This window comes from Rhopilema esculentum, chromosome 4 (assembly GCF_057945365.1).
Source record: "Rhopilema esculentum isolate cy_ngs chromosome 4, ASM5794536v1, whole genome shotgun sequence".
NCBI lineage: Eukaryota > Metazoa > Cnidaria > Scyphozoa > Rhizostomeae > Rhizostomatidae > Rhopilema > Rhopilema esculentum.
Window position 1 is genome coordinate 9,557,942 of NC_142818.1, and position 23,607 is coordinate 9,581,548.

The 23,607-nt window shown below is 35.8% G+C and overlaps 1 protein-coding gene across 1 annotated transcript; it reads left to right on the forward strand.

The window, feature by feature from the left end:
* Positions 1 to 291: 291 nt before the first annotated feature.
* On the forward strand, positions 292 to 22,703 carry LOC135690782 (uncharacterized). The gene is made up of 17 exons (XM_089114570.1): positions 292 to 1,387; positions 3,013 to 3,097; positions 3,698 to 3,777; positions 4,912 to 5,003; positions 5,359 to 5,467; positions 6,423 to 6,493; positions 7,626 to 7,733; positions 8,178 to 8,250; positions 8,425 to 8,467; positions 8,701 to 8,783; positions 11,128 to 11,178; positions 12,127 to 12,195; positions 12,892 to 12,937; positions 13,750 to 13,850; positions 20,331 to 20,417; positions 20,869 to 21,024; positions 21,733 to 22,703. The coding sequence occupies exons 1-17, from the start codon at positions 1,373 to 1,375 to the stop codon at positions 21,835 to 21,837; spliced, it is 1,374 nt and encodes a 457-aa protein (XP_088970696.1). The 5' UTR covers positions 292 to 1,372; the 3' UTR covers positions 21,838 to 22,703.
* Positions 22,704 to 23,607: the final 904 nt, after the last annotated feature.

Here is a 23,607-nt window from a genome sequence, read left to right on the forward strand (position 1 = left end):
TTATTTTGTAGTTATTTATATATTTTGAACATTTCTGATCACCTGGTATGTTTTACTCAAACCTTTTCCTGAAATTTTGATTCGTCCATTTCTTATTTCAGTTATATGTTAATGGAAAGTGAGTGTTTCTATGTAAATGGAAAAAATAGAATTTATGATGTTGTTATTGATCATGATATGATTCCATATAATTCCTCATTTGAAATTTTATTTAAAAAGATTGTGGAGTACTTATAGTCAGATACAGTATAGCAATATCCCAGCATTTGCACCATTTTGAGGAGGACAAGTCAGCACCATTTCTGCTCAGTCTTCTCCGTGACACTGCCGTCGATGGTTGATGACCAATGAATCAATGAACTAGTGGGCCTAGAGACCCTGAATGAATAACACGCCAAAGATAATTCTTATCCTTTTTTATGTTTACGCTATTGTCGAAGAATGAACAAAGATATGATCAACACACTAATTATGTAATTCTAAAAATATGTTTATAGATACAATAATAGCCAGAGAATATCAGAACCTTCACAAACAATATTAGTGAGAGCAACCAGTGGCGGATTTCATAATAATCGTGCATAATTTCATAATTTTGTAATTAGTTTCTAAAAATAGATTGTGCGGCAATTTAAAGATGTGATTGCTTTTATCGTTATGAGGAGCATAATCTCTGTAATGTAAGTACTTTTCGTGTTTCGTTGCCGGGTACAACAGAAAAATAATTAGCACCTTTCCTGGAGGTCTGGGACCAAGAACCCCATCTAAAAATAGAATTTAATTTTTTAGATGTCAATATTATTTTGTTTACATGCCTGATTATACACTTCTACAACTTTCAATGCTTTTGATATGGAAGAATGATGAAAAATTGGTAGAATTTGTTTCAGAGGACTGGGTCCGAGTGGCATCGGCTAAAATAGCACTTTGGGGTATTTCACAATTTGGGTCTCATTGTTTTCAGCAAGTCAAAATCTATAGGTATGCCAATTTTCATGCTTCTTCATTAAATGCACGATTGTTCTGGTTTTTTCCCTCACTATAGGCAAAGTCAGAGAAAGCCACAGAGAAAAAATAAAATCATAAGAACTCTGTATAACCAAGGAATCTATAAAAATGGGCAAAAGGGATTGCTCGACAAAATACTGCACCAAAAATAACTTCCACTAAATTTGAAATGTCGCAAAATGAGGTGGGCACAGCTGACCTAAAGCGATTAATTTGATCAATCTTTGATCCCATTCCTCTCGGAAAAGCTCCTCCAGAGTGGTAGTTTGAATTTGGCGCCGACTTTGAAGAAGATTTGGACCTAGAGGTTCTTTCGAAAGCAGAAAGCGAACCACAAACAAATAGAAACCTTTGATGAAACAAAATGACTTCAAGTTTGGTAAGTTTAGAATTATTGTGAATTCTTAGTTTAGAAATGTGCCCCTTTTAACTGAAAGTCAATGTTGTCCTCCTAACAGTAAGTTCTGTAGATTTTGCAAAGAGTTTAGGCCAGCGATCTTTTAGAGTTTTTAATTATGCCAATCTGATCTTATCTCAAAGAAATTCACACCTCAAGATAAAATTACCCATGTCTTTAAGGGCCTATACATTTCTAGTCTGTTTCTCCTTCGAAACAAGGCTCTTCACTTTAGTTTAGATAATTGTAATAAGAAAAGTCAGTGTTTGTTTTTAATTGTGATCATCATTGTCATTGCTAAGGCCAGTTTTCACAAATATTAACAACAGTTTGTGTAATTGTATCTTCTCTGCAAGAAAGATGTCTTTGTCATCATGGACTGCATTTAACAAGACTTGGGATAATATATAGTTGTATATCTGTGAAATAAAACAGAGAATTACTTTGCCTGGTACATATTTTAGGTGAAACTAGCGTTTGGCGTGATCCTGTTCGATATCTCTGGTGTATTTGGTTAAGTCTGTGTCATGAAATTTATTTGCGTAGGACAAAGCTTCTTATCCCACTGTGTAATCTGCATTTTTTCTACGCTTCATGCTTACCAATAGATAATAGATCGTTATATAGACTCTAAAAAGTGACAAATTGAAAAAATAAAAATACTAAAGAAATAGAAAAAGAGTTCAGTCTCACACCAGTACAGAATGCCTGGAAGACAATCTATGTCAATCTATGTCTCTGCTGTAACAGATTCCACCCTGGGCTAATCTTTGGTCCAAAGCCTTGGTCAACTTCTTTGCTGAGTGTAACTTGCATAGCTTAGTATTAGATGGCAAAAATGAAACATTTTTATTGAGGATCACAAAATGTCACCTAGAACATGGAAAAGTTTAACGATCCAATCATTATTTCTGAGTCAAAATGGCCAGGAGGACAGAGTGGAAATAGGAAATATTTTTTCATGTTAAACCCTCTAAAGAGATGCTTACTGCTAACAATGATCTTAAATGCCTCATGGTTGTATTTTTTTGCAATTTATTGTCTAATTTATTTGAATTTTAAATCTCCTATTGGCATGCAGTTTTTGTTTTCATCCTTGTGGAGTTCAGAGACAAAACATATGAAAAAGATTATATATTTAAACTTAACCATTTTTAATCAAAAAAAGTTCCGAGAAACAGTGACATTTCAGAATGTGACATTTTCTATTTTCTGAAAATTTTGACCAAAATTGAGATGTGAACCCAAATGTTTTAGAAATGTCAAGACACTTGATAATTGTTTCAGCCATTGCTCCAAGTTCAAAAATTACTTTTCAAATCTGTTCCATTTTGTTAAATCAGGATGAACAATTAATTTTGTGAAGTTTAATCCTGAAATATTAATCTATTTTATACATCTTTTCCAGAAGTGCATTTTTTATGAATGTGGCAAAAGTGTTCTTCTCTCGTGTTTTTGAATCATTTTTATTCATTTCAATTTTGGCTTGGTTTGGAATTTTACTTGTTTTACCAAACAGAAAACTACTTGTCATAATGATAAGTATATATAAGTATTTTTTTTTACTATTAAACCTTTTCCAACCAATGATATTATCTTTTTTACAGGAAGATCCCACCCTTGAGAAGAATTTCAAAGGGCACAGAGATGCAGTTACCTGTGTTGACTTTAATCCAAATATGAAGCAGTTAGGTATGTATTTAGTTTATCATTTTACTCATGTGATAACAAGCGATGGTATAAATAAGGCCTTCGTGGAGACCCTATGTTTTTAAGTGATTTTGATTTCACAAAATTTCCAGCTCCTGTTATTTTTCAATGGGGGCTACATATCCCAACAAGCTGATTCAGTGGAGCCTTTCAAATCTTTCAATCATATCTTTCTACAATTTACTTTTGGAAGGAGTACAGGATTTTGTAATATATACTGAGAGGGAATGTGAGCAAGTGACACAAGGGGGGGGGCGAGGGGGTACTTTGGAGGACAATCATCTTTTGTTTTAAAACAATGGGGATGTGACATCATATCATCAAAACAAGCCCCACCCCAATATTTAACCAAGTGAACACCCCTTATTGTAGTGTTGAATCCTGCCCATGATGTGTCACTTGCTCACGAATTCTCGATTTGTCAGCTGGACTCTGGTTGTCAAATAATAGAAAGACATGCAGAACAGATCAATTTTAGCTTTGGGTCCATGTTATTTTCACATTTTAACATATGGTGGGCATAGCATATTCAAACATAAAATGATAAATTTCTCAATTAACATTTTCATTTTTAATGTTTAGTAAGCAGCTCAATGGATTCAAGCCTGATGGTCTGGCATTTTAAACCACATATGAGAGCTTACAAATTTGTTGGCCATAAGGTTTGTTTCAAAATTACAGATATTTTTTTTTTTAAATTTTTGGATGATGAAAATTCAGTAATCTAGCATCTTATTGATGCTAGAGAGGTCTGACTCGAAGAGGGAGATGTGTGCAAAGCTCCAAGAAAAATGGCAAAACAATTGTAAAACGAAGTAAACTGCTCGATGCTATTTTTAGATAGGGTTATCTGCTAAGGCCATGTATACCTTCATCTCTACAGCTTTGATAAAGACTAATGCTAAGAGACTTTTAGGTCTGAGAAATTTAATTGTAGATGGCAAGTTATTTACATTTTCAAAAAGGGCTATGATATTCAACTGAATAACTTTATTTTATTTCATATTATAGCTTATTTGTCACTTTTTCCAGCTCGACTTCCACCAAGACTAGAAGCTTGCAATTGTGCTTCTTTGTCACTTTTTTTAGCTGCGACTTCCACCAAGACTTTGAGTCTGCATTGGTCCTTGTTTACCACCTTTCTAGAAGCTTGCAATTATCTGTCTTTGTCACTTTTCCAGCTTCGACTTCCACCCAGGCTAGGAGCTTGCAATAGTCCTTCTTTGTTAATATTTCCAGCGTCGACTTCCAGCAAGACTAGAAGCTTGCAATTATCTGTCTTTATCACTTTTTCCAGCTTCGATTTCCACAAATATTAGGAGCTAGCAATTGTCCTTCTTTGTCAATATCTCCAGCTTCAAATGCACCTAGACTAGAAGCTTGCAATGGTCCCTAATTGTCATTTTCCCCAAGCTGTAACTTGGTACGGGTAGATTCATGTTTAGTTGAGTTTCTTGTTTCTTTTCCTTCGTCTCATACCTTCTTAGAAATTCATTTCATCTGTTCCATAAAACTTATTTGCATAGAGAAAACATTTAATATCTTGATTTATTTCAACTTTAACTTGATTTATTTTAATTAACGTGAATTAATCTTGTATATGAAACATTAGTTTTAAGATGGCTAAGTGAAGTAAACATTTTAGCTGTGTGCCGTTTTTAAATATTGATGAATTAGTAAATTCAAGGCAGGTGGAATAGTTTATGCGTCATAGAATTAATGCTATTTACCTAGCCTGTTGTGGATCTCACTTTGTCCTACAAATTAACGAACTATTGCAACATTTGTTTTTGCAGGATGCAGTTCTTGCAGTTAAATTCTCCCCATCTGGCCACCTGATAGCTTCTGCCTCAAGGGATAAAACCGTCAGACTTTGGATTCCTAGTGTGTAAGTCCCGATTTTTCTTACAGAGTAACACTGTCTAGGCTCTGACTGGAAGAGATTATAAGGCCCCTTTCAGTTTCAAGTTATGTTCAAAGTGCAGGGTAATTTTGGTACTCAGTACTTGACAGTTCCATGGTCAAAGGGTCTTAGGGTCGAAAAGGACATATTTTCAGAGTGTTGAACAGACTTGGAATGTAGACAAGTTTAGAGTTTTCATAAGCAGAAGTTTAAATGATCCTTGGTCCTTTAGATCTTGTAGTCGTTATGATTGAAGGAATACAAGAACGCGTGGCTCGAACACTTTTACAGATGTGTAGAATGCAAATGTGAGTTAAGAACCCGTCTTGTCTTGTCATAGGAAAGGAGAGAGCACAGTCTTCAAGGCGCACACTGCTACCGTTCGAAGTGTGGATTTCTCTAAGGATGGGTTATCTCTGCTTACGTCATCAGATGATAAAACCATAAAGGTTAGTAATCCCTTTGCTTCTGTTTTCAGGTGATAAAACAGGAAAATTAGCCTTACGGTTGAATTTCAGCAGACATTTTTTAGGTGTGGTGGAAACCATGGCTAGATATCGATAAGGCGTTTTACGACTACCTTCACAAAGTGAAAGCCAACTATTCGACTGGCGATTCACTCAGTCAGTTAGTCTAAATGTACATGAAATAAAATGCGGTCCCTTACTTTACACGGCATTTCAAAATGCCAGGTTAGTGAAATGTGAATGTGGGAATCAATTATGATAGGTAATAGAGTGTTATCTTTTAAGTTTATATATGAAGTGTAGAAAAAGAAAGAACAATGCGTCAATCGAATCACATTAAAGACCAGTGTAGATCTCACCCTGAGGGTTCAGTTTAAGATTTGTTGTTATGGTTGAGCTAAGATTGGTTCTGTCCTTTTTTTCTGCAAAACTCGTCTTCCAGATTGTTTTGAAGCTTTGAAACGAATCGTATCCTTGTAGACGCCAAGTGAATAATTTTCTTTCATAAATATGGAAAAGAATATGTACGTTTTGTCATCGATTTACGTGATTGAGGGCTAGGACGAGGGTTTTGTACGAAGCACAAGTTTTTTTTGTCATCTAAAAAAAGAATTCTTGTATTTGTTGCGAAATATGTCATTCAACTGGATGTCAAAATTCAAGGGACCCAGGTCTGATTCTTGTGGGAAGCCTTAGTTGTTTGTACTGTGCAATCAATCCTCCCTCTTCTTTCCCATGGTGGAATTAGCAGCGCGTTTCTTTGAAATATATGTTCAAGTAGTAAGGTGCTTTATGTTATTGGTTAAGTATATACTACTAATTAATTATTTTTAGTTTTTCTTCTTGTTCCTCTCTCTAGTCTTTTGACGTTAAAGCATAAAACATGTCTTCTTATCCAGTAGTTTCTACTCACTTGACTTTTCTTCACGTATTGCAGTTATGGACGGTGCATCGACAAAAGTTCCAGTTTTCGTTTACTGGTCATATGAACTGGGTGCGATGTGCCAGGTTTGTATTTGAGTGTTAATAAATGTTCGCTTCGTTAAAAACTTCAATGATTTTCCTGCTTTTTATCACTTTGCAGGATTGAAGACTATCTTTGTATTCGAGTTCAAGACAAATAAGAACGAAATGTTATGACAATACAGTTTCGTGAATCTTATTTGTAAAATTTTCACAAATAGGTCTCCAGTACTAAATCTTTATGTCTTAGAGTCACCACGGTGTCTTTATGCACTAATAGGTGCAATAAGCTAGAAATGTTTCAGGTGCTCTTGTTTCAGTTCAAATATCTGAATCCGAGAATCATATTGTGCATCTAGTACATTTAATCTAAAGCAAAGTATTTAAATTGAAACTAGCACTAGATCCGAATTTGTATACACAAGAGGGTATAGTTTTTTCTTTGGACTCTAAGATTAAGAATAAGATTATGTATTTGGACTCTAAGATTATGTAGGAGAGTACAGTCATGTAGGAGAGTACAGTCATCCTATTCATAACAATGAGTCCATCAAACCTGGTTATATATAACTTCCTTCCACTTACTGCTCACTGCTCAACGCTTTATAATCTGATGAAGAACGTTAAGCAACCGTGCTTGTTCGCAGAATAAAAAGTTTACTTTAGATGGAAAATAAAAGATTCTTATGAACCTGGATTGTTACAAATTTTTTCTTAGATTCAGTGTTGGTCTCAATTGCATTCCAATGATTTCTCACATAATATCATTCTTCGATATTCATAATTATTGAATTCCTTTCGTAATGAAGATCCTTTTAAAACTGGAAAGTTGAAGTTAGATCTTTAACTTCCTTTGTCCTGCCAAAATCCAACATCTAACTTGGTCTTTGTATTGCACAATCATAGACGAAGGCTAGTAAGATGGAATCGTTGCAAAAATGTTTGCATACCTTCTATCTTAGCCTGCATCCATTTCACCCTTCAATCTATGGTGCCTTAATGCAAAATTGGAACATACTTTTGTGACAAACCTTTTTTCTCACAATTTGTTTCATGTTTTGCTATTTAACGTACATCGTTTTTATTAGACCAAATATGTAGGTGTTTTTAGAGTTTAGGCTAGTGGATGTTGTTCTACGGCGTTTTCGTTTTTCCAATCGTCATTTGCTGTCAATAGGTTCTCGTCGGATGGACGACTCGTTGTTTCTGCAAGCGACGATAAAACAATCAAGCTTTGGGATAAGGGAAGTCGTGATTGCATTCACACCTTTAATGAATACGGAGGGTAAGTGCCACCTAAGATAAATGTTATTCTCATCTTGGGGTGGTCTGCCGAACTGTAGATTATTGTAAAATAAGGTTCAGGATTTTGCAGGATCGAATTGAATTATGTTTTGTATGCATGTTCTCGTAAAGAATACTTAGAACCTCTATAGCTAAAATTTTCTGGCGAAGGACACTCGCGAAAGGATAAAACGTCATTAATGGCAATGAATGGAAAACGATGGATTAAAATTGAACTTCTAGTGAAATGTGGTGTACATCATGACTGGAACAGCGGAGTCATAAATTGTTGTTACCAGGGCCTTCAGGATTATGAAAATCCTTTGAAAATCCTATCGTTGTGAAACCATGGTTTATCCCCCAATAATTCCATCCTTCTAAAGGCACCGGTTGTTACTAGAAGCAAAGTCTTAGAATAATATAATGTAACTATTCTTATTTCTAGTTTTGTGAACCATGTTGAATTTCACCCTGGAGGAACATGCATTGCCACAGGGGGAACAGACAACACCGTAAAGGTAAGGGACCCGGTCCTTTGAGACGCAGATGTATGGAGATTCCTTGCTCTCTTTTCTTTAGATATATTAAATATTCTCTGTCATTTTTACCAGCTAATATTTTTACAGGGTTTCAAATATTTTCTTAAGGTTTTGCAATTCTTTTGATACTAATTTCATTTAATTGTGTTTTAGGTGTGGGATGTGCGCATGAATAAACTTTTGCAGCATTACCAAGGCAAATAATCTCCTTACCTAATAATTTCTTCTCTCTGCTCAAATTTATGTTTTTTTCATTTATTTCTAAAGTTTCTATTATGTTTGAAGTGGCTTACACTAGACTGATTGTATTTTTTGATATAACCAAAGTATTATATATCAGTTGCTGGTTTGCCAATGCGACTATCTTTTGGACAAACTGAGATAAACAAATCTATTCTGTACGTTACAAAAATAATCTTTATTTTTCAGTCCATGGAGGTGCAGTGAATGGATTGTCATTTCATCCATCTGGAAATTATCTGGTCACTGCCTCTAATGATACAACTCTTAAGGTATTTGGAAATAATTTTCTCCCGGTTTTTTTGTTTAATCATGAAGACTTTAAAGGCTAGGACACACTAGTCGATAGGTTCTAAAGTGAATAACCTGTGTTAAAAGTGGATATCTGGCCCTGTGGTGCCAATTTCATACCATATTCCCTGTGATCATTTGTCACCAAAGCCTTTGTGTGCCTTTCTCAGTTGAAGAAAGCAGTCAAGTATTTTTAGCATCGGCCTTTTAACGCAGATCATTCGTTTAACCATTTGTCCCTGCGATTTTTCTCTCTGATTTGTCCTTGTGATTTGCTTTTACGCTTCGTCCCTGCGACTTGTCACTGCACTTCGTAGACAATTCTGTCACTGCGATTGGTCACTGCGTTTGTCTCTACGCTTTGTCACTGTGATTTGTCTCTACTTTTTGTCTTCTGTAATTTGTCTCTACGCTTTGTCACTGTGATTTGTCTTTATGCTTTGTCTTCTATAATTTGTCTCTACGCTTTGTCACTGTGATTTGTCTCTACGCTTTGTCTTCTGTAATTTGTCTCTACGCTTTGTCACTGTGATTTGTCTCTACGCTTTGTCTTCTGTAATTTGTATCTACGCTTTGTCACTGTGATTTGTCTTTATGCTTTGTTACTGTGATTTGTCTCTACGCTTTGTCACTGAGTTTGTCTCTACGCTTTGTCACTGTGATTTGTCTCTACGCTTTGTCACTGAGTTTGTCTCTACGCTTTGTCACCGTGATTTGTCTCTGCGCTTTGTCACTGTGATTTGTCTCTACGCTTTGTCACTGTGATTTGTCTTTATGCTTTGTTACTGTGATTTGTCTCTACGCTTTGTCACTGTGATTTGTCTTTATGCTTTGTCACTGTGATTTGTCTCTACGCTTTGTCACCGTGATTTGTCTCTGCGCTTTGTCACTGTGATTTGTCTCTACGCTTTGTCACTGAGTTTGTCTCTACGCTTTGTCACCGTGATTTGTCTCTGCGCTTTGTCACTGTGATTTGTCTCTACGCTTTGTCACCGTGATTTGTCTCTGCGCTTTGTCACTGTGATTTGTCTCTACGCTTTGTCACTGTGATTTGTCTTTATGCTTTGTTACTGTGATTTGTCTCTACGCTTTGTCAACGTGATTTGTCTTTATGCTTTGTTACTGTGATTTGTCTCTACGCTTTGTCACTGTGATTTGTCTCTACGCTTTGTCACTGTGATTTGTCACGCGCTTTGTCACTGTGATTTGTCTCTACGCTTTGTCACTGTGATTTGTTTTTATGCTTTGTTACTGTGATTTGTCTCTACGCTTTGTCACCGTGATTTGTCTTTATGCTTTGTTACTGTGATTTGTCTCTACGCTTTGTCACTGTGATTTGTCTCTACGCTTTGTCACTGTGATTTGTCACGCGCTTTGTCACTGTGATTTGTCTCTACGCTTTGTCACTGTGATTTGTTTTTATGCTTTGTTACTGTGATTTGTCTCTACGCTTTGTCACTGTGATTTGTCTTTATGCTTTGTCACTGTGATTTGTCTCTACGCTTTGTCACTGTGATTTGTCTTTATGCTTTGTTACTGTGATTTGTCTCTACGCTTTGTCACTGTGATTTGTCTCTACGCTTTGTCACTGAGTTTGTCTCTACGCTTTGTCACCGTGATTTGTCTCTGCGCTTTGTCACTGTGATTTGTCTCTACGCTTTGTCACTGAGTTTGTCTCTACGCTTTGTCACCGTGATTTGTCTCTGCGCTTTGTCACCGTGATTTGTCTCTGCGCTTTGTCACTGTGATTTGTCTCTACGCTTTGTCACTGAGTTTGTCTCTACGCTTTGTCACTGTGATTTGTCCCTGCCATTTTTCACTGTCATTTGTCTCCGCGATTTGTCACTGAAATTCATCCCTGCTTTTCCCCTTCGATTTGTCTCTGCAGTTTGTCTATGCGATTTATCACTGATATTTGTTTCTGCTATGGGAGATATTTCCGTCACTAGTCCCGGATGTATCGCATCTTGGTCTGCTGTGACCAGGCCTGATCTTTACCACGTTACCGTGTTTATTTTATCAGCTAGTAAATGAGACCAATTTCAACAGATTTACAAATGTAATCATGAGAAAATGTTTTCTATTTGTAAATCTTAATTTTGTCCCAACTGAACGTTGAGTTTAGAATTATGAAGAAGATGAGTTTTAATCCATAGATAATTGTCGTTGTTGCCTCTGCTTGCTATTTGTTTTCTAGTTTATCCCTGCTTTTGAGATTTTAAAGTCGCGTGAAGCCTCATTTCAGGCAATCTTTGAAAGCCCGGCAAAACACTTCCACTGGCACTGACCTTGTATCAGTTCTCAAAATTTTGCTTGTTTTTGTAGATTTTGGATCTTCTTGAGGGCCGTTTGTTTTATACTCTTCACGGACACCAAGTTAGTACTTTCAATTTTTTAAAAACATGCTTACTTATCTCAAAGGGCTTGGAATTTCTTTAATGACCTATTTTCGATAAAACTATCATTCAAATTTTGTTTATAAAGCCCTCTTTCATAAGGAAAATAATTGAGTTTTCACTGTTTGCAATTCTAATGAAAGATCGAATTTAGTTCGAGATAATGAATGCTCGCGACAACGGACTTTTGCGATAGCGAACTGTTTATCTCTACTTAGCCTTACACTAAATAACGAAAAGGGAAAGAAAAATCGTCCAAAACAGTAGATATTTGAAAAAAGCGGTGTTTACTACACTTTATCCATTGCTAGTAGCACAAATGTCGCCTTTTCTTTTTATGCTTTTTAAGAAATATATAAAAGTTTATACGAAACACTGATTCGAAATTGAAATATCTTTTCCCATACAAGAATGTAAAATCGTAGATTGCAAAACTCTTAAAGTTAAAAAGATTATGACTTGAATTTCACTGTTAAAGTTTTAGGACTTCGGTTTGCATTTTGTGCTTTAAAGAATTGCACCGTGTAGTTTTTACTTGATAAGAACGTGCTTTTTTATTTTAGATATCTGTGATTTATAATTTTCATCCGCAGATGGATTGTCAGTTTGTGAATTATGTAGTATGTGACGATGCACAAAGGTTATAGCAGAGTCCAGTTCTATTGATTCAACCTTATCTTAGCAAAAGACCCAGATCTTTGCACACGGTTGATTCAATAGGCAGCAGAAAGCCAGGCTTTTCCACAAGAGCTCCTTATCGTACAGTGCGAAGAACCCTTAGGCCTACCTTAAATCCTATCTCATCCCAAGCACCAGCCCTATTAAGGCCTATCACACCTTAACCCTATCACATGCCAAAGATATCATTTGAGATAATCTATTCCCCTAAATTCATTTTCTTGCATTTATCAATCTGTTTTTTGATTAGAGTGCAGCAACAACAGTCGCATTTTCAAGAAATGGAGAATTTTTCGCTTCAGGTAGTGCCGATGAACAGGTGAACGTTGCTCTAATCTTTGTGAATTTATTTCAGTTTACGGTCCAAGTTTTCGTACCCATTAAACTTGCACGATTTTCTTTTAATGTGTGATATTATGCATACAGTTCATTGTACATTTGCAACAAACTTCTAGCAAACAGCAAATGATTCTGATAAAATCATTTGTGAGAAATACAGCTCAATAGAATTCATGGTCGGGTGCTTGAAAAGACTCACAAAAAGTTATCTAGGCCATACGCTCAAATGAAGTGTTTGGCCAGGTTTTGAATTTCTATAAGTTAATCATAAGAAACATACATCGACACGAGACAGCGCCCTAAGGTATTTAGCACAGCTGTCAAACGAAGTTGCCTGTTATTTCATTCAAATTTAGTTGGAAAACATTGTCCCAACATATTGTCTCAAACATATTTCCCAACATATTGACTGCTGAACTGCTCTATGTCTTCATACCCTTGACTTTTTTATGGTTCAATTCTGTGGAAAATGCATCAATAACAAACAGTTTTCCAACTTTTTCCTGGTTCATCATTTCAAGTCTGGTTTCACTTTGCTCGACAGCGGAGAGATCGGTGACATAGAATGGACGAGGCTAGACAAAGGGGGGAGGGGGGGGTCGCTTTCTTTCTACATAACAAATCTGTTTTACGTAGATAATTTTCATGGTTTTTTATGTTTCATTTTTGCTTCTAGGTAATGGTTTGGAAAACAAACTTTGACTCAGTCGATTACAACGAAGGTAATATGTTCTAGCAATTCGATCAACCTTCGTTTACGGTAATACAGCAAGATAATATAATTTTATCGTTTCGTTTTGTCTTAGACATATTGCAGCGGAAGCCCGGGATTATTTCTACTTTTCCACTCTCTAAACAAATTTACCCACGGTGTTGTTTAAGATTTATTAAGATCATATTGAGGCTGATAGCTCTTAAGAATTCAAATGCTCACCAAAACTAGATGTAAATGAGCCTCAGCCCAATTAAGCCTCATAAAAATTTCCCCTTCCTGGAGACAAATTTTCAAATATACAGACACTATTAGGAATAATCTGAAACGTTTTGAAACCATTACTACAAAGTTGTGTAAACAAAAGTAGAATTCAAGTATCTTATCTGAATATGAGGTCACCCAAGAGCTGTCTATGCGTTTTATATGTTTGATTTGGATAAATTTTCTAAGCATCTTTAAATATTCTGCTACATTTTGCATGAAAGCACTTGAATTTTTAACCTTAATTGTAAGCACGCGCTGTATACTGTTAATTTAAACATTCATAACAAATAAAAGTATAAGTATCTTTGTTTGTCTTGCTGTTTGTATAAACGCAAGAAAATAGGCCAATTTTCTTAGAATGATAACGTGTAAATAACTCAAAAGATTGAGTCTCTAACTACAATTTTTTAATAATTCACGTCAAGTGTTATCCCATTTTGCGTGAATCTTTGCGATTTTTATCTGTATTTAAATCTCACATAACAAAATTCTCATGAGTTGTTTCCTCATTAATTTCTTGTTTGTTATCTGTTCATTGTTACTTCTAAATCATAGTTTTAAAGGCTCACAGGAGACGGGTCGCCTCCCCGCCTTCAAAGCACGTTCATGATCCAGCTCCCAGAACCCCACCAAAGACACCCACTAGAACCAAAGAAGTAAGTAGAATTTTATGTTCTCTCTACAATACACGTTTTTGCTGATCGACTTTTTCCTTCAGTCATTCACAGCTATAAAGTGTATCGTTTATAAAACATTTTTCGACATACTCGAATCAATTTAAAAGCATGTTGGTAATTTTAGTAAGTATATTTTAGCATTTTGATAGTCAAAGTTCTATTTTCTTGATGTTTATGTATTCAAATGCGTATAGAAAACAAGAACATAATTACCTTGCTTGTTTTGCATTTCTAGATTTATTTAGTCTAAAACGTTCTTTTGTTTCCTTTGAGGCTTAATTTATTAACAATATACATTTTTTTATTTCGTCTTTGCTATCAGATTTCTCTTAAGCAGCATTGCAGTCTCGTTGAGATGAAGGATGAGTCAGATTAAATTCACCTTTAAGGTTTAGAAATTTCTCTTGCTGAATCATTTATAAACATCACTGTGATATGTCACTCTACTTCTAAGTTGCATTTGTCCCATTCATGTATGACTTTGCTGTGATGGTAAGCGCTCGTTTGCGTTACATACTCTTTAGGCCTAGCCTCTTTTCCAAAGTTCCACAGAGTACCAACATCCTGCAGTGCTTATCATTCCTTGACCGACTTTGCCTTATGCCCTTGCCTTAGATTAAACTTTGGCTTATGCCCTTGCCTTAGATAAAACTTTGGCTTATGCCCTTACCTTAGATGAAACTTTGGCTTATATCCTTACCTTAGATAAAACTTTGGCTTATATCCTTACCTTAGATAAAACTTTGGCTTATGCCCTTGCCTTAGATAAAACTTTGCCTTTTGTCCTTACCTTAGATAAAACTTTGGCTTATATCCTTACCTTAGATAAAACTTTGGCTTATGCCCTTGCCTTAGATAAAACTTTGGCTTATGCCCTTGCCTTAGATAAAACTTTGGCTTATGCCCCTGCCTTAGATAAAACTTTGGCTTATGCCCTTGCCTTAGATAAAACTTTGGCTTATGCCCTTGCCTTAGATAAAACTTTGGCTTATATCCTTACCTTAGATAAAACTTTGGCTTATGCCCTTGCCTTAGATAAAACTTTGGCTTATGCCCTTGCCTTAGATAAAACTTTGGCTTATGCCCTTACCTTAGATGAAACTTTGGCTTATGCCCTTGCCTTAGATTAAACTTTGGCTTATGCCCTTGCCTTAGATAAAACTTTGGCTTATGCCCTTGCCTTAGATAAAACTTTGGCTTATATCCTTACCTTAGATAAAACTTTGGCTTATGCCCTTGCCTTAGATAAAACTTTGGCTTATGCCCTTACCTTAGATGAAACTTTGGCTTATATCCTTACCTTAGATAAAACTTTGGCTTATGCCCTTGCCTTAGATAAAACTTTGGCTTATATCCTTACCTTAGATAAAACTTTGGCTTATATCCTTACCTTAGATAAAACTTTGGCTTATATCCTTACCTTAGATAAAACTTTGGCTTATGCCCTTGCCTTAGATAAAACTTTGCCTTTTGTCCTTACCTTAGATAAAACTTTGGCTTATATCCTTACCTTAGATAAAACTTTGGCTTATGCCCTTGCCTTAGATAAAACTTTGGCTTATGCCCTTACCTTAGATGAAACTTTGGCTTATATCCTTACCTTAGATAAAACTTTGGCTTATGCCCTTGCCTTAGATTAAACTTTGGCTTATGCCCTTGCCTTAGATAAAACTTTGGCTTATGCCCTTACCTTAGATGAAACTTTGGCTTATATCCTTACCTTAGATAAATCTTTGGCTTATATCCTTACCTTAGATAAAACTTTGGCTTATATCCTTACCTTAGATAAAACTTTGGCTTATGCCCTTGCCTTAGATAAAACTTTGGCTTATGCCCTTGCCTTAGATAAAACTTTGGCTTATGCCCTTACCTTAGATGAAACTTTGGCTTATATCCTTACCTTAGATAAAACTTTGGCTTATGCTCTTGCCTTAGATTAAACTTTGGCTTATGCCCTTGCCTTAGATAAAACTTTGGCTTATGCCCTTACCTTAGATGAAACTTTGGCTTATGCCCTTGCCTTAGATAAAACTTTGGCTTATCCCCTTGCCTTAGTTAAAACTTTGGCTTATGCCCTTACCTTAGATGAAACTTTGGCTTATATCCTTACCTTAGATAAAACTTTGGCTTATGCCCTTGCCTTAGATTAAACTTTGGCTTATGCCCTTGCCTTAGATTAAACTTTGGCTTATGCCCTTGCCTTAGATAAAACTTTGGCTTATGCCCTTACCTTAGATGAAACTTTGGCTTATATCCTTACCTTAGATAAAACTTTGGCTTATGCCCTTGCCTTAGATAAAACTTTGGCTTATGCCCTTGCCTTAGATAAAACTTTGGCTTATGCCCTTGCCTTAGATAAAACTTTGGCTTATGCCCTTGCCTTAGATAAAACTTTGGCTTATATCCTTACCTTAGATAAAACTTTGGCTTATGCCCTTGCCTTAGATAAAACTTTGGCTTATGCCCTTGCCTTAGATAAAACTTTGGCTTATGCCCTTACCTTAGATGAAACTTTGGCTTATGCCCTTGCCTTAGATTAAACTTTGGCTTATGCCCTTGCCTTAGATAAAACTTTGGCTTATGCCCTTGCCTTAGATAAAACTTTGGCTTATATCCTTACCTTAGATAAAACTTTGGCTTATGCCCTTGCCTTAGATAAAACTTTGGCTTATGCCCTTACCTTAGATGAAACTTTGGCTTATATCCTTACCTTAGATAAAACTTTGGCTTATGCCCTTGCCTTAGATAAAACTTTGGCTTATATCCTTACCTTAGATAAAACTTTGGCTTATATCCTTACCTTAGATAAAACTTTGGCTTATATCCTTACCTTAGATAAAACTTTGGCTTATGCCCTTGCCTTAGATAAAACTTTGCCTTTTGTCCTTACCTTAGATAAAACTTTGGCTTATATCCTTACCTTAGATAAAACTTTGGCTTATGCCCTTGCCTTAGATAAAACTTTGGCTTATGCCCTTACCTTAGATGAAACTTTGGCTTATATCCTTACCTTAGATAAAACTTTGGCTTATGCCCTTGCCTTAGATTAAACTTTGGCTTATGCCCTTGCCTTAGATAAAACTTTGGCTTATGCCCTTACCTTAGATGAAACTTTGGCTTATATCCTTAACTTAGATAAAACTTTGGCTTATATCCTTGCCTTAGATAAAACTTTGGCTTATGCCCTTACCTTAGATGAAACTTTGGCTTATGCCCTTGCCTTAGATTAAACTTTGGCTTATGCCCTTGCCTTAGATAAAACTTTGGCTTATGCCCTTGCCTTAGATAAAACTTTGGCTTATGCCCTTACCTTAGATGAAACTTTGGCTTATATCCTTACCTTAGATAAAACTTTGGCTTATGCCCTTGCCTTAGATAAAACTTTGGCTTATATCCTTACCTTAGATAAAACTTTGGCTTATATCCTTACCTTAGATAAAACTTTGGCTTATATCCTTACCTTAGATAAAACTTTGGCTTATGCCCTTGCCTTAGATAAAACTTTGCCTTTTGTCCTTACCTTAGATAAAACTTTGGCTTATGCCCTTGCCTTAGATAAAACTTTGGCTTATCCCCTTGCCTTAGTTAAAACTTTGGCTTATGCCCTTACCTTAGATGAAACTTTGGCTTATATCCTTACCTTAGATAAAACTTTGGCTTATGCCCTTGCCTTAGATTAAACTTTGGCTTATGCCCTTGCCTTAGATTAAACTTTGGCTTATGCCCTTGCCTTAGATAAAACTTTGGCTTATGCCCTTACCTTAGATGAAACTTTGGCTTATATCCTTACCTTAGATAAAACTTTGGCTTATGCCCTTGCCTTAGATAAAACTTTGGCTTATGCCCTTGCCTTAGATAAAACTTTGGCTTATGCCCTTGCCTTAGATAAAACTTTGGCTTATGCCCTTGCCTTAGATAAAACTTTGGCTTATATCCTTACCTTAGATAAAACTTTGGCTTATGCCCTTGCCTTAGATAAAACTTTGGCTTATGCCCTTGCCTTAGATAAAACTTTGGCTTATGCCCTTACCTTAGATGAAACTTTGGCTTATGCCCTTGCCTTAGATTAAACTTTGGCTTATGCCCTTGCCTTAGATAAAACTTTGGCTTATGCCCTTGCCTTAGATAAAACTTTGGCTTATATCCTTACCTTAGATAAAACTTTGGCTTATGCCCTTGCCTTAGATAAAACTTTGGCTTATGCCCTTACCTTAGATGAAACTTTGGCTTATATCCTTACCTTAGATAAAACTTTGGCTTATGCCCTTGCCTTAGATAAAACTTTGGCTTATATCCTTACCTTAGATAAAACTTTGGCTTATATCCTTACCTTAGATAAAACTTTGGCTTATATCCTTACCTTAGATAAAACTTTGGCTTATGCCCTTGCCTTAGATAAAACTTTGCCTTTTGTCCTTACCTTAGATAAAACTTTGGCTTATATCCTTACCTTAGATAAAACTTTGGCTTATGCCCTTGCCTTAGATAAAACTTTGGCTTATGCCCTTACCTTAGATGAAACTTTGGCTTATATCCTTACCTTAGATAAAACTTTGGCTTATGCCCTTGCCTTAGATTAAACTTTGGCTTATGCCCTTGCCTTAGATAAAACTTTGGCTTATGCCCTTACCTTAGATGAAACTTTGGCTTATATCCTTAACTTAGATAAAACTTTGGCTTATATCCTTGCCTTAGATAAAACTTTGGCTTATGCCCTTACCTTAGATGAAACTTTGGCTTATGCCCTTGCCTTAGATTAAACTTTGGCTTATGCCCTTGCCTTAGATAAAACTTTGGCTTATGCCCTTGCCTTAGATAAAACTTTGGCTTATGCCCTTACCTTAGATGAAACTTTGGCTTATATCCTTACCTTAGATAAAACTTTGGCTTATGCCCTTGCCTTAGATAAAACTTTGGCTTATATCCTTACCTTAGATAAAACTTTGGCTTATATCCTTACCTTAGATAAAACTTTGGCTTATATCCTTACCTTAGATAAAACTTTGGCTTATGCCCTTGCCTTAGATAAAACTTTGCCTTTTGTCCTTACCTTAGATAAAACTTTGGCTTATATCCTTACCTTAGATAAAACTTTGGCTTATGCCCTTGCCTTAGATAAAACTTTGGCTTATGCCCTTACCTTAGATGAAACTTTGGCTTATATCCTTACCTTAGATAAAACTTTGGCTTATGCCCTTGCCTTAGATTAAACTTTGGCTTATGCCCTTGCCTTAGATAAAACTTTGGCTTATGCCCTTACCTTAGATGAAACTTTGGCTTATATCCTTACCTTAGATAAAACTTTGGCTTATATCCTTACCTTAGATAAAACTTTGGCTTATATCCTTACCTTAGATAAAACTTTGGCTTATGCCCTTGCCTTAGATAAAACTTTGCCTTTTGTCCTTACCTTAGATAAAACTTTGGCTTATATCCTTACCTTAGATAAAACTTTGGCTTATGCCCTTGCCTTAGATAAAACTTTGGCTTATGCCCTTACCTTAGATGAAACTTTGGCTTATATCCTTACCTTAGATAAAACTTTGGCTTATGCTCTTGCCTTAGATTAAACTTTGGCTTATGCCCTTGCCTTAGATAAAACTTTGGCTTATGCCCTTACCTTAGATGAAACTTTGGCTTATGCCCTTGCCTTAGATAAAACTTTGGCTTATCCCCTTGCCTTAGTTAAAACTTTGGCTTATGCCCTTACCTTAGATGAAACTTTGGCTTATATCCTTACCTTAGATAAAACTTTGGCTTATGCCCTTGCCTTAGATTAAACTTTGGCTTATGCCCTTGCCTTAGATTAAACTTTGGCTTATGCCCTTGCCTTAGATAAAACTTTGGCTTATGCCCTTACCTTAGATGAAACTTTGGCTTATATCCTTACCTTAGATAAAACTTTGGCTTATGCCCTTGCCTTAGATTAAACTTTGGCTTATATCCTTATCTTAGATAAAACTTTGGCTTATGCCCTTGCCTTAGATAAAACTTTGGCTTATGCCCTTACCTTAGATGAAACTTTGGCTTATGCCCTTACCTTAGATAAAACTTTGGCTTATCCCCTTGCCTTAGATAAAACTTTGGCTTATGCCCTTGCCTTAGATAAAACATTTCCTTATGACTTTACCTCGGACAAAACCACCAACTTTGCTTTAAACCCTCACCTTAGATAAAACTTCTCTTTGTTCCATTTAATTGGTGTATTTTGGCGCGATCTTGTTCCAAATTTCCTGGAAGGTCAGTTGCGGTGTGACCATGGTTTCTTTGCTTTTCTGGTGCGCAGGGCTGCGCAGGAATAGCCATCACCAATGGTTATTCAATCGATTGACCTTTCCTTCTGTTTCCTGTCATTTAAAATCCTTACAGCATTCTTATCCCACCCAACCTATTGCTATTTAGAATCTGACTTCAATGCTCCTTGGATATTTTTGCATTTACATTTTTATTCATTTTTAGATCGATGCAGCCAGGGAGCCGAGAGACATGTATTCCCAAGAGGCAGGGGTGATGGAAGTAGGACCAGCTTTGTTCTCCGTTCCTCAGGTTTGTTTATTTTAAATGACTTAAATCGTTAAGTCTCGGTTAGCATGTAGAGATTTCTCTCTGACTATGAGACAATAAACTATCTTGATAAATCATTTCAGTTTGAATACTGCCCAGCCTGAACTAGCAATGCAAATAATTTCCCCTACCAAAGTTCCTCTTTTTATTTGTTGAAGTTACGCTACGCATCCAGAACCTTTATCGTGCAAAGGCCAAACTATTTCCTTTCTAAAAAACTTTAAAACTATCCTATTTTACTTTAACATCTGCTCCATTCAATGTAAAGTGAAATCATCGCAAGAGAATAACGTTGATGTACAAGTCTGCTGAACATTTGCAAAATATAAACGAAATGTCTTCTGTAGAAAAATCAAACTATTCACTTCTGATTCAAGATGTCATAGCATTGTTCTACTTTTGAGCTTTTATGCGCTGGTTATTTTCTTTCCAGCCTGATGGTCGAGACTATTCTAAGTTTATCGGAATGGAAGAGAAAGATGCGGCAATCGGGCACCCTCAAACAACATCACTAGAGAGAAGGGATATTCCTCCGCAGTTAGCCACAACGCTGGAGCACATTGTAGGCCAACTTGATGTCATCACTCAGGTAATTTTAATTTTTAACTCTTACCTTTGCTTTCAATTTATTAAGGATTTAACATTGACAGAAGTTTAATCGAGCTAGGTACTGAGCACGAAGTTGAAGGCTATCTTGCTTAAGTTTATTTTAATTTTGAAGCGGTTTATTAAAGTTTTTTACCTGTTTTTCCCAGGAAAATGTTGATAGAAAATTTTCCCTAGTAAATTCTTGAAAGGAATTTCAGGCGTAGGAATCACGAGGTGTGGTCATATCGAGAGGAAGGACCAGGACACTGGTCGATAAGCATAAGCTTCTCAGTGTCCTAAAAACTACCTTCGGATGCTAGGTAGAAACAAATACAAAAAGTTTGTTCTTGATTGACAGAAAGATTTATTCAATTGTTGTAAAATATGATTTGCAGTTTTTCACGTATTTTTCTCGAGCTGTAAATGATGTAATTGCGTGAAAACCATTAATTTAAAATTACCACGCCCAACCCCGTTGTTATATTTGGTTTTTATGTGGAAGGTTTTGACGGTTGGACACTCTTTTCACTCTGTTCATCTGTTTTGCACTGATGGGTCAGAGCCCTCATTCTTCGGCGTGTTGATTTGTCCATTTTCAGTACCATCAATTAGAGAATTCTTCCTTCATAAATATTTATCTTGCATTTCATCTGGTTACAGCTAAAATGACTTATCTAAATAGATAAATATAAATCATTCTGTCCGATAGACGGTGTCAATCTTGGAGCAGAGGCTGACACTTTGTGAAAACAAGTTGAGAGAATGTTTAGACAATCAACAGAAGATAACATTACAAATAAGGCCGAATGAATAAAGGGATGTTCCATTGAAAATAATGTAAATATCTTTTCTAATTTATCTTTCCATCTTGTAAATGTTTCCATCTATTCTCAGTGTTAGTCGCGTAAAAGAACTCATTTTTTATGGTTGGCGGAGTAAGTTCTGCAATATCGTTTTTGAACAAATCGCTGCTATCTAGTAAATTTATCCAATGTCGCGTGTCTGGGGTTGAACAGACATGGTAGGCAAAGATCCGAGAATTTTGTACTGGCTATTAGGTACATCTACTACCGAGTTATCCAGAAAGAAATATTTTCTATTTCAGTTTTAAAATATTCTAACTCGTAAACAGCAGCTCTCAAGGTAGCTTAATATTCGCAAAAAAACAACGGCCCTTAAAATAAAATTACCGAAAACCCTTGCTAAAACATCGCGGAGTATTCAAAGATATCATCGTCAAGTCAAACTATAAAAGGTCTCACTGTGGTTGATATGCGCATTACAAGCGCCATTGTGAATGTTTTAACCAACCCCGCCCCTCCAAATAAGCGTCCAACCCAAATACTGCCTTTTAAAAAACAAACAAAGTTTTCGTTATTAAATGTATATCGCTGAGTCATTCAATTGAAGTTGATAATACCTTGGCAATTTCCTTCTACCACGTTCGTTTATTTGTAGCCGGTTTTAGATTTTTTGTTTTAATAAAGTTTTTAAACCGATTCCTTTGGCAGTGGTGTATTGTAAATCTTGTTGCCGCTGCAAATTTCTTATTGCCATTACCTACTTCCTGCCTAGTCGATTTACTTTTATTCGATATGATGAGATTGAGAGACGCATTTTAGTGCCTCGTCCATCAGATTACATAAATGAAATATCAAGTAAATACTTTTAATGGTCAAAGCGTTTTTGTATCTTTTCTGATTTTTATCAAGGAGTTACTGTAAATTAATACAAACAGTTTTTAAAACAAATGTTATTGAATAGAAACCACTTTGAAAAATCTCTGTTATGGGTGGTACCTTGGCCATTCCGATAGTGACAGAAAATAATTTGAATAGAAATCATGAAATTCTAAATATTCCGAGGTTTATTATGAATGGTACGTCATAACATGAAACGATGGGAACAACATTTTGTATCAATATATTGAGTATGAAATAATTGCAATTCTCTTAGACAAGACTAAATACGAAAATCCTTCAGTTTAATCGTAGAATATTCGGAAAAAGGTTCAGATGTCCTCAGAGGGCCTACAGATCTCATGGTCATTGCAAATTAACAGAAACCGTGTATTGTAGTTTTTTAACTATAGGCTTAAAACTGCAATTTCTGCCTTATGTTTCTGACTCAAAAACCATTTACTAGCTAAACTTAAGCTAAAATTTCTCTTGTAGATTAAATGAGTCGAGACTAGGACAAAAGATTTTTGACCAAAGTATAACCTAACTGCTTTTGAAAAACAGTTATTTAGGAAGGTCAACATTTTTGCTCGAGACCTCTTACTTTGAACCTTAATCTTTAAAAAGACTTATATACGCCTAAGAACCGAAGTGACTCTTATTACTTGAAAATTTAGAGAAAAATTGTACCCAAAATATAAGGCTAAAGGCTTACGAAAAATCTCAATTTCTCACGGTCAACTTTTCTCCTCTCAAAGCATTAAGTTTGGCCCTGCAATGGTATACAAAATGTTTATATCTGCCTATAGAGCGAAGTGACTCATATAAATTGAAAAATTAGAGGAAAATTGTAACCAAGAATTTTCAAGAAAATGTTAGGCTATAGGCTTACGAAAATTCTCAAT

What these genes read in the sequence shown, in the direction of transcription:
- LOC135690782 (XM_089114570.1), top strand. An exon ending in CTAATGATACAACTCTTAAG is followed by an intron (nt 8,784 to 11,127) that starts GTATTTGGAAAT and finishes TTGTTTTTGTAG; the next exon opens with ATTTTGGATCTTCTTGAGGG. An exon ending in AACTTGATGTCATCACTCAG is followed by an intron (nt 21,025 to 21,732) that starts GTAATTTTAATT and finishes TCTGTCCGATAG; the next exon opens with ACGGTGTCAATCTTGGAGCA.